Source organism: Eschscholzia californica, unplaced genomic scaffold, assembly GCF_041429995.1.
Source record: "Eschscholzia californica isolate CP2 unplaced genomic scaffold, dmEscCali1.0.p SCAF_4, whole genome shotgun sequence".
In the NCBI taxonomy this organism is placed as follows: domain Eukaryota; kingdom Viridiplantae; phylum Streptophyta; class Magnoliopsida; order Ranunculales; family Papaveraceae; genus Eschscholzia; species Eschscholzia californica.
This window is the reverse complement of record NW_028238461.1, coordinates 14,770,623-14,787,234: the sequence shown is the minus strand read 5'-3', so window position 1 is coordinate 14,787,234 and position 16,612 is coordinate 14,770,623. Positions and strand designations below refer to the sequence as shown.

Here is a 16,612-nt window from a genome sequence, read left to right as displayed (position 1 = left end):
ACCATATGTTGATATTAGTTCCTTTGTTAACGTCCCAAAACATTAAGTTGGTAACCTTATCCACATGCTTCGATAGTGATTTCCAGAGCCACGAGTGATGATTTTTCGCCTTCTGAGGCTTCCGGTCCTTGGTGAAGTACTTAGCTTTAATAATGTTCGCCCAAGGGGAGCCCTGATCCTTTAGCAGGCGCCAAACTAACTTACTGAGAAAAGCATGGTTGTCGAGAATTGGAGAACGAAATCCAAGACCCCCCAACTTCTTTGGAAGGCATATGGCCGACCAATTAATGGTATGAATAGCCTTAGATTTTCCCCACCAGAAAGTTCTCTGAAGGACTTCAAGCTACTATTACATATTATAATTATATGAACTACCAATAACAATATAACTTTATTTACCAGTACCAATATAACTTTATTTACCTGACTGATATGGAAACGCAAACCACTTAACCAATGACCAATTTGTCGATTTCACACGGGGAAATCCACTTCTCTCAAAATTGGGGCATTTCACAAGCCAAACGTACCCTATATCGAAGTGATCTCCATTTTATTTTGCATCTGAGAAAATCTGGCCTCTGCTGATTCACTTCTTCAAATCGTTTCTTTATTTCTTATTAGACCGCCAAAACGGAAAAAGTTTTCATGGGAAGAAAGTAGAGAGAGAAAGTTAGAGAGAGAGAGAGACTGATCCGCGAAAAGGAAATTCAGAAATCCTTTATATGAAGTACGAATGATTATCGATTTCGATTTTCAATTCTCATTTGATTCGTCTCTGTAATTTCGTTTCTCAATCGATCGCTGGTACGTTTTCCTTCTTATTATCTCTTTTTTCACTCATAATCACTTTTACTCCAGATCCAATTCTTCATTTTTTGTTAGATCTAAAACATTAAACATCTCTATCTAGGTTTTAATAGTTCTTTTTTTTTTGTTTTTTCATGTTTAGATGCATATTAACGTGTTCCGAGTGTTTTAAATTGAGTACAGATTGATTCGTTTTCTTGATTATTATGATCTTGATTTTGATTTGCTACAATTTTTGTTTCCAGCAGTTACTGACTTACGTAATAGTTTCTATAAGATGATCTAGTAGCTTCAGAAGAGATGTTAGAATGGCTCTATATAGGCATGAATTATTACCAGAACGAAGAGATATAAGTGGTTCCATTGTTCGAAATTATGATAGAAACGAGCAAACATTGAGGTTTCGCAGAGGAAAGAGATTTGGTCGTGTATCGAAACGGAAAGTGACATTATGGATGTTTATGTTTGCATTGATCTTTTTGATATACTTGTCAATCTTCGGTATCCAATTGCCTTTACATGGTGAGATTTTAACACATTTTCCATTGACGAATAAGTTTTTGAGTCTTGTTTTATTTAGATATTAGGCTGAAGTTGCGTTTTATGCTTCCTTGTGTTATTTAGGGTTAAATGAATTATAATTAGTTTTCTTATTTTAATTTAGGCAAAATTGGTGGAAATTTAGATAGAAGCATTTCGAGACTGGAGAACTTTGGATTGGATGGTGTAGGATATACAAGACCTAAACATCGCAAGCAACGTAAGTGATATTTCATGGTATGCTAATCTTTTGTATCGTCCGCGCCGTTTACTTCTTAATGTTTTTTCTTTTTGTGTGGGATGTAATTAACATCTTCATGTAGAGGTTCCACAAGATGGAGAAATTTTGTTCTTTTTTGCATAAATAGGTGATCCATGAATATAAAGTAACAGTGAAAAATCAATGAAGTTAGTTGAGCAAATGGTTAGAATTGTTCAATTATAGAATTTATAGGTAGGTGGAGCTGTGGAACGATATAGATTAGAGCCTCGTCTATGGTAATATAGGGGAGATTGAAGAGAAGAAAGGAAGTTATTTGTTTCACGGTTACTTCTATACTCTTCATTGATTATTATTGAGCATAATCTGACTTGAAAAGACTGCTATTTCGGAATGAGCTTTCTGTTGTATATTTGATAGAAATAGAAAGCCGGAGTGTGTGTGTGTGTGCTTCCTTACACCTAGAATTGATACCTAGGTTATTGGCATGGTTTCACATTTTATCATTTGCCGTATCAGCTCATTAATGTGTTGGGGAATTACTTTTTACCTGTGTAAGAGTGTATAACACCTTCTCTGTTTGCGTAGTCTCAACTCTTGATATTGAATTCTGAAGAATGAATTGTTTGCAGTTTTGGTGCAACTACTGAGTGACTGAAAGAGGAAACCTTATAAATTTTACGCCTTGACTCAGGTTGTCTGTTTGTCTATTCTTTGTTGGCTTTGCAAGTTGAATTAGCAGATATTGTTTCCTTTATTGGGTGGGAAGGATGACGTTAAATACTTAGTCGTTAGTTCCATTTTAGTAACAATAACATATGGACAGGTACTGGCTTGAGTAAATCCTTAACAGGGTGTGTTAGTTTTTGTACTTCTATGAACTTCTATAGTCATTTTCTTTTCAAGAAAGAAATATTTATTGGTTTACCAAACTTGTGATCGTAAGTGAGAATGTCATGCAGAAGGTCCCATATGATTCTCTTCCTTTTGTTTAACTTGCTGATTTATCTATTTTTGTTATTGTTATAAATGATAGTTTCTGATTTATTAACATGCAAATTATATGCAAATCTAGTTCTACATTTTCTGTCTTTTTTAAGTTATGAGCTTTCATTCTACGTCGGTTATTGATTTATATATATTAGTGATATGTTAATATTTTGTTAATTATTCCTACTTTCGATGTCCTGCCTTATGTCATTTCCATACACCAAATATTTCAGATTTTCCTTGTGAGATTGGTTTGGTGAAATCAGTTGATGATGCTGTTGAGCCCAAGGCTGTCATGAATTTCACACAATTTTCTCTAGAATATGTCGATAGAGAGGAGAATTTGGATGGTAGTAATGCAATTGAACCCAGATTTGGGGGACACCAGACCCTTGAACAAAGAGAAAATTCTTTCTACGCAAGAAATCAAACACTGCATTGTGGTTTTGTAAATGGTCCAGAAGGATCAGCAAGCACTGGATTCGATTTGGAATGGAAGGACAAAGAATACATGAGTACCTGCCGCATTGTGGTATCATCTTGCATTTTTGGAAACTCTGATTTTTTGAGGAGACCAACAAGCAAGAAGGTACTTTAATAGATTGTTATCACATTTGGTCAATTTTCTTATATTTGACATGGTTAAATGCCTTATGTTATCGTGATAAATAACAATGCATAAGGAAATTTGTTGAATTGTATCATTCTGTGATGTCGCTTTATGTGAACAACTTCCATGCATATATCAAGCATGAAGATGATGCAGATGGAAGCTAATTGTTTTGTGACACTTTTCATTTTCTTTGCAGATGAGTGAATATACTAAGAAGAATGTTTGCTTTGTCATGTTTTTGGACGAGAAAACAATGTCAAAACTGTCATTAGATGGACATGGTCTGGATGATAGGGGTTACATTGGCTTGTGGAGAGTTGTTATTGTCAGGAACTTGCCATATTTGGACATGCGGAGGACCGGGAAGGTGCCAAAGTTTTTGTCTCACCGTCTCTTTCCATCTGCTAAGTATTACACCTCCATGATTTTTAAGTTTATTTTGCACTCAATTAGATATGATACAAGAATTGCTCAAAACTTTATATCTACTTCTGCTTTTCGCTTAACACTAAAGCAAAGTCGTCAAGAATGGCACTGCTAATTCTTGATCTTTATTTGACGAGAGTTTATAAATCTAAATGATATCAAGGAAGAGAAAACCCTATATGTAAGGAAATATTTATGTAGACAAAATATAATGTAACTTATCTAGAGGTGTCTCCTATACTCTTCAGTTTTTAACTTCTTACGAAGTTGTGTTTGCTTTCAGGTATTCTATTTGGGTTGACAGTAAAATGAGACTACACACTGATCCCATTCTTATTCTCGAGTACTTTTTGTGGCGAAACGGATCAGAATATGCAATTTCAAACCATTACGATCGCCATTGTGTGTGGGAGGAAGTACTTCAAAATAAGCGTCTAAATAAATACAACCATACTGCAATTGATGAACAGTTTTCCTTTTACCAATCTGACGGCCTAACCAAGTTTGACCCATCAGACCCTGATACTCCGCTTCCAAGTTGTGAGTTCCATGTTACACATTTTGTTCCAGAATATCTTGTTGCTTTTGCAAATTTCCTTCGAAAATATTCGATATAGTTTATATTGAGTTGATCCTTGTCTTCTATAATTTGTAGATGTACCTGAAGGGTCATTTATCGTGCGTGCCCACACTCCCATGTCAAATTTATTTTCATGCCTTTGGTTCAACGAAGTTGACCGGTTCACTTCACGTGATCAACTCAGCTTTGCATATACTTACTTGAAACTAAGGGAAAAGAATCCAGAAAAACCATTTTTTCTGAACATGTTTAAGGTAAACAAAGAACGGAAATTAAATTATTTGTTTTGAGTAATGAATTTTTTTTTCTTAACTGTCTTCAAATAATTTGCAGGATTGTGAACGAAGAGCACTAGTAAAGTTGTTCCAGCACCGGACAATTGAGTCACCTCCACCTATAGCACTCTAATATACTGAGATTGATGATATTCAAGCTTTTACCTGAAGGTTGAAAAAAAGTTCTGACTCATAGGTTTAGTTGCCAGTAAGAAAGGTAGATTGATTCTTTTTACCAGTATAAGAACGTCAAAAATCTCCTTTTTGATGATGATAATTAGGGTTACGAGTAGTATGAGTAAAGGTATGATTCTTCTCATGTGCTTTTTATGTGCGGAGATAAAGAAATTTCAGGATTTTATCGATATGATTCGTTCAAACAACTGTACAGACAATCAGACACCCTATAAGGTTAGTTGTATATCCAAAACCATTTTTGATTGTTTCTTTTGAATAACCTTTAATGTAGTAGATCATTTTTCGTAGATGTTATAGGAAGTTTGATTGTTGATGAACAGATTTAGTTTTGACAGAAAAATAGTAATTGAAATGATTATAAAACTTTAATATAGTAACTTTCTATTCTCATTGTCCTTTAAATTGGTGCAAAAATGTAGGGTTTTTTGACCTTAGAGCATCTCCAATGCAAAACTCAAAAAAATCTCCATTCATCATATGTGTGTTTCAATTGAGATTCTCACTCCTACGTGACGTTAATAGAGATCTTCAATTTTTTGTTGTCTCCAATGCAAAACTCTAAACTTATCTTATTTACTTATGTGGCATAGTTATTTTCGTAAATAAATAATTAGTTATTTTAGAAAATATAGAAGACTTGATTTCTATTGGTTGAAAATCAAATATTGATGAGTTGGACAATTAGAGATATCTCAAGAGGGCACTCTAGAAATAGAGTGTCCTCTTGAGATATCTCTATTCCACTCTCGACACGTCATCTTAGAGATCCAAATAGAGTGTTGCATTGGAGATGATTTTTAAGAAAAAACTCTAAAAATCCTACATGACACTCGGAGTTTCTAAGATTGAGTGTTGCATTGGAGATGCTCTTACCCCTCATTTGTAATTGAGAATTTGGCGTTTACCCCTTAGAGTTATTATTTTTTATTACAACCATAGATCATGTTCTTTCAACAAAAAAGAAAACACAGATCATGTTATTACAGGCAACAATGGTCTTCTAATTCAATAGTAATTGGTGTGAACACTTGGTTGCCGAAGTGATTTAAAGTGTTGACATATACTCTTAAAATTTCTGGAGGTCTCGGGTTCGGTCTCCAGAGGAAGTGGAATTCTTGGGTTATTGAATTTGGATTATTAGGGTATAAATAATGTAGTTGGGCTTTAGGCCATAGTTAATTAGACTTTAGGCCATAGGTAATTGGGCTTTGGGCCTGTTCTTGTTAAAGATTTGGAGGTTACGTGTTTATCCCATCTTTGATATATCAATACCCTTGTAATAACTATTGTCAATCGTAGCCAATTTCTAAAAAAAAAGGAAAGCATAGTAATTGCTATACTTCACTTGGTTACTCGATTTTGATTACGAGTAAGATTAGTAAAGATTGATTTTGTCCGTAAATTGTTTGATCTATGATTTTACGCCCACATGTCAAACATGACCTTAGTTGCTTGACAAAATTAATAAATGTAAGTTACGAAAGAGTAGCCAACAATAGTTCAACAAAAAAAAAAAGAGTAGCCAACAACTGGTAGCCTAGTTGGTAAGTGCATTTACACTCGTAATGTGGAGGTCTCAAGTTCGATCCCATGAAAGTGTAAATGCAGGAATATTAAACTTGGTATGAATATTATAGTTTATGTGAGTTTTAGACCAGTAGTAATTCGACAGTTGTCGTGCTAATCAATTAATCGTCCGTATTGATGAATCAATGCCTTTATAATGACAATTGTAGTCAATGTTATGAAAAAAAATCCCCAAAGAATAATCCATTTACAAATTAGTGCCTGTAAGGTAAAAAAGACAACAACATCTGTGGCCTTGTTAATTTCTCACACGCCACAAGGCTTATTGGTGAAATTTGACTCCAAAGTGTGTAGTTTGGTAACCCAGTTGGTAAGTTACTCAGCACATGTTCCAAGTTCGATCCATGGAAATGTAAATCCAAGAATATTGAATTTGGGTACAAATAAAGTAGATTTTGTGGACTTTAGGTTATTTAGTTCGTCACGCTTTCGGCCATTAAGTTTGTCGCGTTTTAGGTCAGTAGTAATTCGACAGTTATCGTGTTTATCACATTGTATCGATGTATCCATGCTTTTGTAATGACCATTGTAGTCAAACATTCAAACAAAAAATCAACTTGAGCTAACCGTTAAGATGAGTCGAGTACCATGAACGTGACAAAACCAAGCATTTTGAAGTAAGAATTGTGTCAATTTGGATCTTGGAGTTAGATTTTAGATTCGATTTGAAGGAGAAAAAAAATAACAAACACCATTTAGGCCCCGTTTGGTTCCGCTTAAAAAAGCTAAAAGCCAACTTTTAGTATATTTTAAGCGTTTATTGAAAATTTTGCGCGTTTGGTTCAAACAAGCCGTAACTTATTTCAAACAAGTTCATAATATGTGGTAAGGTGAAAGAAAAAAAATACTTACATCTACTTCAAACTTGTATACTCATCTCCCAGTCGATTTTTGTAAAAAGAAATTCACAATTTGGACTCCACTCGATTTCTGCAGGAGCATATGTAACTATTTTAGAAAAGATACGAAGAAGAAAGTATATTGAGAGAGAATGGAAGAAGACAACAACTCACAATTTCTTTTTCTCCCAATCGATTTCTGTAAGCTTATATAGAGAGAGAGAGGAAGAAGACAAGTGAAGTTTCTCTTGGGAATCTGTTTTGGTCGATAAGTCTCTGATAGGGTCAGTTCACGGGTCCACTAGTTAGGTTAGTTCGCGGGTTAGGTTTAGTTAACATGAGGGTTAAAAAATAGGTTGGGTTAGGTTAGGTTGGAGGGTAAAATAGTATTTCTCATTTGTTTAGGGTAAAATAGTATTTTCAGCTAAAAAATATTGTTGGGCTGTTATATTTAACTATTTTAAGCTAGAAAAGCCCATTTTCTCCAAAAAACAGAAGCCACGATTTTGTGGTTTTTTATAGTTGCTTATTAAAACTAGCTATGAAAATAAAATGAAATATTATCTTTTTTTGTCACCATTAATAAACATCCACCACCATCACAACCACCCCACCACCTCTGCCACCACAATCACTCCACCACCTCAGACCATCACCCCACCACCTCTGCCACCATTCCACCACTAACACTTCACTTCCATATCACTTTCGGCGCAACTCCATCACCAATATTCCACCACCACAACCACTTCATCACCATCGCCATAAATCGACCACTCCACCACCACACTGTACCACCTCCACCAACACCATTTCACTACCGTGTTGCAACTTTACCCCCTAACCACCAACACCCCCTCCATTTTACCACCACCATCACTACCATAACTCTGCCACCATTAAGCACCACCATTACACATCCACCACCATTGAGCACCATCACCACTACATAAGGTTCAAATTTTGTTCTTTATGTGTTTATGAAAAATAAAAATAAAAAATTATTATTTTATTTTAGTTTTTAATATTTATATTTTTATTAATATAATGATATAATCATATTGTTTAATAACTACAATACGAAGATTACATTTTTACCAAATGTCACATTCTAACTTTTTAAGATATAAAAACAATTTCTATGTAGCGTACTAAACGACTCAGGCAAAATTTCAAAACACGCTTTTATTTGTGGACTTACAGAAAAGCTCATAATATAAGCTATTTGTTTACCCAAATGAGGCGACATGTAATAGCACCACATAAAGTGATAGGTAACCAAATATCACGACAAATGATCTCCGAGTGCATTTTAGAACACCTATCTTTTTTTTTTTTTTTTAGTTGAGGGCCTAGAAACCTATCTTGCTAAGTTTCATTCAAAATGTCAACAATTAGTTGCCTAAATGGTCCAATATGTTGACATAAATTCCAAAAAAGAAAAGTTTCATTCAAAACAAGTACACCATGTGGTTGTGCTTAGAATGAACTAAAATCCTGCTTTTAGTTTGGTTCTTTCTTTTTGGAAATGACTACGATCTACGATAGTCTTTACAGTGACATTGATACATCAAATTGATGTGATAAACACGAAACTGCCGAATTCAAACTCTTACAAAGAACGACTCTATAGCTCAACTAAACTATGGCCTAAATCCCAACAACATTATTTATACTTAATAACTCAGGTTCAATAAACCATGGAAACCACTTCCTCTGGAAATCGAACCCGAGTCCTCAATTTTGGAGTTTATGTCAACACATTGGACCACTTGGGCACCAATTGTTGACTTGTTTGTTTTATGAATAAGCTAAAACAAACTAAAGATCGGTTTCTAATTTGTTTTAAGTACTTTTTAATTTGTATGTTTAGTTCGAAAAACTGTTTTTTAGATGGAAAAGATTCTTTTCTAAAGAAAAAAAATGCCAAAAATTTCATTGCTTTTGCTTAACGGCTTTTGAAAAATCTAGATTGTGGAAGAGGGGTTCTTAATTTTCTTTTACCATCACCAACATTCACCCCCCCAAAAGGTCCACGACCACTCGACCACGGCCAACACATCATCAAACCACCACCACCACAACTGCCGCCACTACAACAACCTCATCACAACTCTACTCCACATCCACCACCATAACCACCACTATTATACCCTTCTCCACATCCACCACCACGGCCACAACCACCCAACCATCGTCACACCCTCCATCAACACATGTCCGTCAACGTCACTTCACCACCACTATTGTGCAACCACTCCACGTCCACCAATACTAAACCACCACAACCACCCCACTACCATCACTATACCCTTCACCAATACATGTCCACGACATCCTCCACGAGCCCACGACTACACCAGCACTACTATACCACCACTGTCGCTCCACCACTACACACCCACAGTATTCCCCACTTCTAAACCACCTTACCCCTTTCACCACCACAACAACATATTCCAACCGCCACCACCACTATACAACTATGAACATACCACCATCAACATTTTGGGTTTATACAAAATTAAGTTTCCGTCGTGTCTTACAGACGCGACACCTCTCTTGGCTAACACCGGAGTCCGTAGATGACATTTAAATCAAAATTCCTAAGAAAAAAACATAGAACTATTAATAATAAAGATCATGTTCATTTTGAAAAGAAAATAAAGAAGATAAGGGAGAAGAAATAGGTGGGTAATAGTTATGGTAGCGATATCCTAACCGATTTTGGTCGATTTACACTAATACCCTTCTATTTTAATTAAATTTACACGAACTGATTTCATACCAATAGTCAGATGTGATCTTTGTCAAAATCTCAATAAAAATGTACGGTCAAACTTATACCTCACATAAGGGAGTGAGTTGTTTTAATATATAGGGTCGTTTACTTAATTTTTCTTTATTTATATTTATATAAACATATTATTTTTATTATTATTTTAATTATTAATTTGTTTATCAAATAATGGAAAACAATTTCTTTTACCGAGCGGCATATTCTAGTTCTCTTTTAAAAATTTTAAGCACTTCTAATATAGCAAGTCAAACAACTCAAATGGATTATTTTTTTTTGGACCAAGTGAAACCATATTTCTTTGAGAACTACACGAGAGTTACATACGTTAAGATGTAAAGTACCTCAGAAATTGACTAGACACAAACACAAGATCTTATAGATCGAGAATTAAAGACTCTAAAGGTCGACAAAAAGATCTTATAGACCGTGAATAAAAGACCCTAAAGGTCGACAAAATATGACTAAGACAGAAAGTGCCCCGACCGAGAGAGCCGTCGCCGCCATTACCAAGAAGTCGCCGCCAGCACTGAGGAACCACTAATTTTATTGAACTAAATAAAGTGAAATACTAGATAACCTCTTTCTTCTACCTTTCTCCGCACCACCACCACCACCACGGAACACACCGCCAAAAACAACACCATTGCTAAACACCACAAACCACACCACCACCACAATACATCACAAAACCCAGCACCACCACCATCAATCACAACCCTCCTCTCCACCACCACACCACCACACCACCACCATCACTAAACACCACCACAGAGCCCACGCCACCGCCACACCACCATCACGAAACACCACCAGATCTTGCCCTAAAATCCAGTCGCACCACCACCACACCACCACCACCACCGCCATCATACCATCACCATCAGTAAACACCACCACAGAACCCACACCACCACCACACCACTATCACGAAACACCACCAAATCTTGCCCTAAACCCCATTCGCACCGCCGCCGCCACCACCACCACCACCACCACTAAAAACCAATTAACACCAGAAGATCCAAACAACACCACCACGACCAGATCTTGCCATGATCAAATCGCACCACCACGAACGGATTAACAGTAAAAGAGAGAGGGGGAAGGGATGAAACCCTCGCCGAATCTGGCGAGGGTTTTACTTGACAGAAAAACGGAGAGAGAGAGTACGACTGAGAACGAGAGAAGAGAGGAAGGGAACAACACGATATGTAAAATGGATTATCAAACTTCACTTGAGTGGCTTGCAACAAATAAAATTAACTTCACTTGGGATAAGTAAGCTCCTAAAAAAGAGTTTTTTTTTTTTTTGTAATTATTTCTAGTGAATTAGCCTAAATTTTCAATAAATTCAATTTGTTATTGGACTTTTAAAGTGGGCTAGTTTCTGAAATGGCTCCCACATGTGACCAATACAACTTTTTGGCCCCTAATTAGTTAACTCATCTGTTTGCACCCCGCTCTTAGCTAACAAAACAGTTAAAGAAGTTAAATCAACAAAATGCAAGATTCACTTAGGGTTCCAATTTAGAAGCCCACAGATGGTAGTTTCCTCTTATCAACACCATATCACTTAGGTTTCTGAACAAAAGAATCTAGAACTGCCGACTGATGTTCCCCAGATATCATACCTAGTTGGTCCTGAAAAACGAAAGGAAATGAAGCGACAAATACGGCATTTAAAGGAAGAAAGCAGATGAAACGGAAAATATGTCTGAAATGAAGTTGTCACAAAACAAATATCGCCTGAAATGAACCAGAATTCGGAACGATGCTAGAAAACATTTTCTTCCTTATGTTGTTCAGTAATTACTTACCCAAATGGATCATACCATTTTTTTTTCTGCATTCCGAGGCAACAGTTGTTCCTCAAGCAAGATATCTGTACAATTTCCTATCCAATTTGTCCCTCTCCAAGAACTCGCGTTCAATCAAAGACTCAATCCTTTTCTTTACCACAACGGGGTTAGGCAAGAACCTCGACTGTAACTGTTTCGTGACCTCGGCAATGATATTATTATGCTCCAAAACGCGTCTTGACTTCATGATTCTCACAATAGCTGCTTCAATCTGAGGCTTTCTATCTTCTTCCACTCTTTGTCGAGTCTCTTGTTTCTCTGGCTCTGATTCTTTCTGTGCAACTACTGTACCTATCTTTACCTTATAGAACTTGCTCGAGAACCTATCATTAAAGAAAAATGCATCTTCTTCTCCAATGTCTTTGGTCATGGGTTCTTTCCGAAGGACGTTTTTTCCCTTCACACAAGCTAGGGATTGCAGACATCTCTTCAAGTCTGAAGTAGGAATTTCTGTGGCTTGCTCGATCTCTTTATAGCTCAGTCGATCGGCATTGTTAAACAACATCAATATACACATCTGATAAGTGGATACATTAAGCTCATGTTTCTGGCCTTTCCCGAAGGTTGCTTTGAGATCGGCGGTGCCCATGTTTGTTTGCCAAGATAATCTCCGGCCAGTATGGGTGTCTAGATAATAAGTTCGAAACTTTTCACACACACCTAGGATTTCAGCTGGTAGGTTACAAGGGGTGCTTGGTTGAGTGGGCCAAGACCCGGTAGTAAGTACCTGGACCGCCAATGTCGGGCTTTCTCCAACTTCGGTACTCTGGCTGGCGTAGAAACCTTGCATTGTATCTTGAGAGGTTTTCATGTCTGTGAACATCCCTTCCAATTTTGAAGTGAACTGATACCCGCATTCTGTTTTGAGTTTCACTATTAGACTTCTCTCTGCATCATCAGAGACCGTTTTGCCAGATAGAAGTCTCTTAGCAAGATGTTGCTTGTAGTACTTCTCGAATACGTCTTTTTCTTGTAGATATCGGAAAAGCATCATAACCTTGTCAAGTACGGTCTCCACGTCTTCTTCACTAACCCCTTTCAAGCCTTTACGAAGCTTGTCATCCACAAACAACGAAATAAACTCGGGAGACCGAGGATTCAAATTAATGAAGAACTCAAAGGAGGAGTTGAGAGCATTTTGGAATGTCTTATCGTTGTTAAAAGCCAACCCGATAATCTTATCATGTTTATCCTTTTCATCCAGTAATCGCTGGACAAAATCCACTGGGTCTCTTAGCTTCTCAGGATCGGTAACCAGTTGTCTTCCAGTTTCCCGGATATGAGAAGTCATGACATCTCTTATCGTAGATAGCCCGTTTGGAACCCTTCGAAATAAGCTATACATTCTTCCCAAGTCTTCATACTTGTCATCTACGATCATATTTACCAGGCCCGAGTTCTCCATGTGGACTAATCGCTGCATGTGGTTCTCAATCATCTCCTTCTCAACTACATTTGTTAGCTTAGTTTCAGTCCTAGTGTCCAAATAATGAGAAACTCTCTCCATCTCTTCATTGAGTCGTCTCTCTGCTTTCTTTAGATAATCCCCACAATCACAACACTCGATAAACTGCTGAGATTCAACACTGTAGAAGTTGGCCGTAACATCAAGAAAAGGCTTTTCAAAATCTTCTTGATAAACTGTAGAGCCCACATCCACTAGCATTTTTATTATATTCCTCATCAACCCTCGGTTTATAACTTCACCAGTCCGTTCTCTCTGAACAAGCTCAAGAAGTGTGTTAAGAAGCCTTGTTTGGATTTTGGTAGAACGAATGATGTTATCCCTCCATAGGTTCAATCCAAGCTCATGAACCGGGGTTCTGTGGGTGCTCGGAATGAAAGTCCTGTCCATGTACATTAAGATATCTCGAATCATCTGTAATGCTTTATTATGATCCGTCCATTTCCGGTTCAGCTCTTCTAGAAACAAACCTCCCTGAGCAGCTTCTATTAACTTCGAAATTTCTTTCAAATGCATCGTCATAGTCGTCACAAGACCTGAGTATAGCTTGTCTCCAAATTTATGCAAAACCATATTATAAGCATTCCTGTATTAACCATGAAAAAGTTAACATCATAGTGAGTTTTAACTGCAGAAAAAGGAGGAATAACCAAATCGATTTGTCTAATATAAGAAAGATATTCCTCTTGTATTGGACTCATAACAATTGCAGTAGAGGTACAGGCTGCAAGAAACCTGTACCAAACTATCAACCACAGCTAATGACCACTAAAGTCACAAGCAAGAAGGTACCTAGAGTGTCCCTTAACCTGCATGTATGTTCACAATCTAAATAAAGTCCATTTTGGATGTCTTAAATGACAACTACAACAGCTCGAAAGGAAATGAATGTTAGGTTATTGTGTCTCCACCTAGTCGGAAGAAACAAACAAACTAACCCTAATAAATCCATTATTCCATGGATTACAACATGCAGGCAGGACAATAAATACATATAAGTTACTTGCTTAAAGTTCACCCATTTTCCATCTATGTGGCACTTCAATACTAGCTCCCACGCGTTGATAAACCATATTGCGCCACGATATTGGTTACACATTCTATTAAGAAACCCCCCCTACTACCTCACATAGTTAGCTACACTTAACTACTCTACCAATTATATGTCGAAACTGAGCGAAAAAGTTAATTATACATTCCATAATCAAATAAGCCACTTCCATAAATATTAACGTGGGAGACGGTAGAATTACACCTATTTAACGCCAAGTTTCCACAATCCTTTAATTTTTCTGCGGCATGGTTGTGTTTCTAATATTGCTTCCTTAAACAATTTGAATTACTTCATTACTTTATTTATGAAACATAGATTACTATATTGCAACACGCATATGTTCGTCATAAGAGAGCAGTCGCTGAACCCATTCAAGTTCACATTTCAAGTGTAAAGCATGTTCATATTTGCAATCTCAATCTGCACAAAGTTTCAAGATAAACAGGAAATGATTCGTGCCCCAGACAACTATGCCCATATTTGAACCGGTGGACAAGTTTGTGTACAAATTGGACTTTAAAGGTAATCGTTATAACTAATAAGGTAACCTAGGTCTCCTAGTACCACCAACCAAGTGTCACGACTCAAAAATCAAACAAATAATCTAAAAAATACAAAAGCGACACAACTTCAATAAGGTAAAATCTTCTAATATTCGTCATTCTACAATAAAAGCGTAATTGACTCTCATAAACGGAAGACCACTTTCGTGGATCATCCTCCGCACATGCCAAAGTATAAACGGAAGACACCCGTCAAAGTTTATGAACAATTACATGAAAGAACCCTAATGCTAGTTGATACTGTTTGATATAAAACTAATAGTATATATGCCAGTTAACAAGTTTCAAGTAGATCTAAGTCTTCTCAAAATCTAGATCCATACCTAAGAAACTATTTCATGAGGCAACAAATCAACAAAAACCCTAATCATACTAGGAAGTAACCAAAATCACAAAATGCTTTTCAAAATCAAAGATCAATAGGGTTAAAGTGATTATATTACCTATAAAGTTCTTCAAAACTAAGACCACTAGCATTGTGATTATATATCTCATGGATAGCATCTTCTAATATCTTCCATGTCTTGTCTGCATATTTTGGATCCACAACAACACGATGCTTAAAAGCTTCTATCTGAAAGTTTCTTCTTTTCTGAGTACTCATACTTTGTAAATAAATAAAAAAACAGAATTTCCAAAATCCCCCCAATAACCCTCTAACAGAAACCCTAAATTTGATTATCAGAATCTAATAAGCTTCTTGTTCCAAAATCATTCATAAACTCCTAAAATACCTTTAATCAAACCGTCAAATCAATCACCTCGAATTGTCATAACAATTATTGATGACTTTCTAAGGGAATTTGTAGATTTTAAGACGATTATCACGAGATTGAAGTTCGCAAATCGGAATCGAGGGAATTTTTCGAATAATAATTGTAAGAGAAAGATGGTAGGTTTATACCAAAGCTTAGAAACGAGGTTAGAGAGAGAGAGAGAGGTTTGGAAAAGAAACAAGGAATATTGATAATATGAAGATCGAAGAATCAAGAGTACTCTCGTTGAAGGTTTTGAGGGCTAATAAGAAAGGGAAATATCCATTTAGGGAGAACTATTATTATTTTTATTTTTTTTTGTTTTGGGGAAGATTATTTTACAAGAAATTAAGCTAATACCTAATTTAAATAAAAAGTGACAAGTTATATTCACTTTTTTGGTTCAAAACCTAATTTTTTTTTTTTATGGTTACAAAATCTAAATATTTGTATTTTAGGTTGTCAAAATTCCAATATTTTTTGTAAAATTTCGTGCAAGGTTTTGTAAGTTGTTGCAAACATCTTGCAAAGGTGTTGAAGAATTGTTGTAAAGCTGTTGTAAGGTGTTGGAAAGTTGTTGCGAAATTAAAAAATACGGAGGGAGCTGAAGATTAAAAAATTGACTACTCTTTTTTCACCAAAACAAAAAGATTATAGGAAGTTTGACCAAATGTTCCTCTCATGTTCCCCCAAACCTCACCACCTCTTCACTCTGACAAAGTCGTCAGTAAATTTCCATTCACGACGACCTTAAATAAAAAAAATGGGGGCGTCTATAGGCGCCTCCCAAAATTGCTATAGGGGCATCCCTCTTTAGGCGCCTCTCCTATTGGCTCAAGAGGCGCCCCCGAGCACCCCCCCTCCTTTTCTTATTCTTCTCTTCTTTGTTTGTTGTTCTTTCTCTCTCTACGAAGAACCCTAACCCTAGCAATGTAGATGAAAACTCAAGGGAGAATAAAGAGATCCAACCTCATCACCATCATTCTTTGAATTTTTTTTGTCCCTTACCAACATCAAGATCTATTCTTATGAGCATTT

The 16,612-nt window shown here is 36.4% G+C and overlaps 2 protein-coding genes across 4 annotated transcripts; one reads left to right on the top strand and one right to left on the bottom strand.

Moving 5' to 3' along the window:
- The first annotated feature begins 432 nt into the window (after nucleotides 1-432).
- Nucleotides 433-5,029, top strand: LOC147543040 (transmembrane protein (DUF616)). Of its 2 annotated transcripts, none has more exons than XM_086673909.1 (8): nucleotides 433-807; nucleotides 1,056-1,332; nucleotides 1,475-1,570; nucleotides 2,794-3,149; nucleotides 3,370-3,581; nucleotides 3,883-4,139; nucleotides 4,255-4,433; nucleotides 4,513-5,029. In XM_086673909.1, exons 2-8 carry the CDS (start codon nucleotides 1,119-1,121, stop codon nucleotides 4,585-4,587), a joined length of 1,389 nt encoding a protein of 462 aa, XP_086530035.1. In that variant the 5' UTR covers nucleotides 433-807; nucleotides 1,056-1,118; the 3' UTR covers nucleotides 4,588-5,029. The 2 variants fall into 2 exon arrangements, with proteins under 2 accessions (XP_086530035.1, XP_086530034.1); XM_086673908.1 differs by having other exon boundaries at nucleotides 435-807; nucleotides 1,059-1,332.
- Nucleotides 5,030-11,392: 6,363 nt separating this feature from the next.
- LOC147543039 (cullin-3A-like) lies at nucleotides 11,393-16,054 on the bottom strand. Of its 2 annotated transcripts, none has more exons than XM_086673906.1 (2): nucleotides 15,263-16,054; nucleotides 11,393-13,788 (listed from the first exon to the last, which is right to left on the bottom strand). In XM_086673906.1, exons 1-2 carry the CDS (start codon nucleotides 15,421-15,423, stop codon nucleotides 11,748-11,750), a joined length of 2,202 nt encoding a protein of 733 aa, XP_086530032.1. In that variant the 5' UTR covers nucleotides 15,424-16,054; the 3' UTR covers nucleotides 11,393-11,747. The 2 variants fall into 2 exon arrangements, with proteins under 2 accessions (XP_086530032.1, XP_086530033.1); XM_086673907.1 differs by having other exon boundaries at nucleotides 11,393-13,947; nucleotides 14,028-15,799.
- Nucleotides 16,055-16,612: the final 558 nt, after the last annotated feature.

Coding starts and splice junctions, on each gene's coding strand:
- LOC147543040 (XM_086673909.1), top strand. CDS start 1,119: ATGGCTCTATATAGGCATGAATTATTACCAGAACGAAGAGATATAAGT. Junction 3,150..3,369: donor GGAGACCAACAAGCAAGAAG/GTACTTTAATAG, acceptor TTTTCTTTGCAG/ATGAGTGAATATACTAAGAA. Junction 4,140..4,254: donor TGATACTCCGCTTCCAAGTT/GTGAGTTCCATG, acceptor TATAATTTGTAG/ATGTACCTGAAGGGTCATTT.
- LOC147543039 (XM_086673906.1), bottom strand. CDS start 15,423: ATGAGTACTCAGAAAAGAAGAAACTTTCAGATAGAAGCTTTTAAGCAT. Junction 13,789..15,262: donor AGTTTTGAAGAACTTTATAG/GTAATATAATCA, acceptor TGGTTAATACAG/GAATGCTTATAATATGGTTT.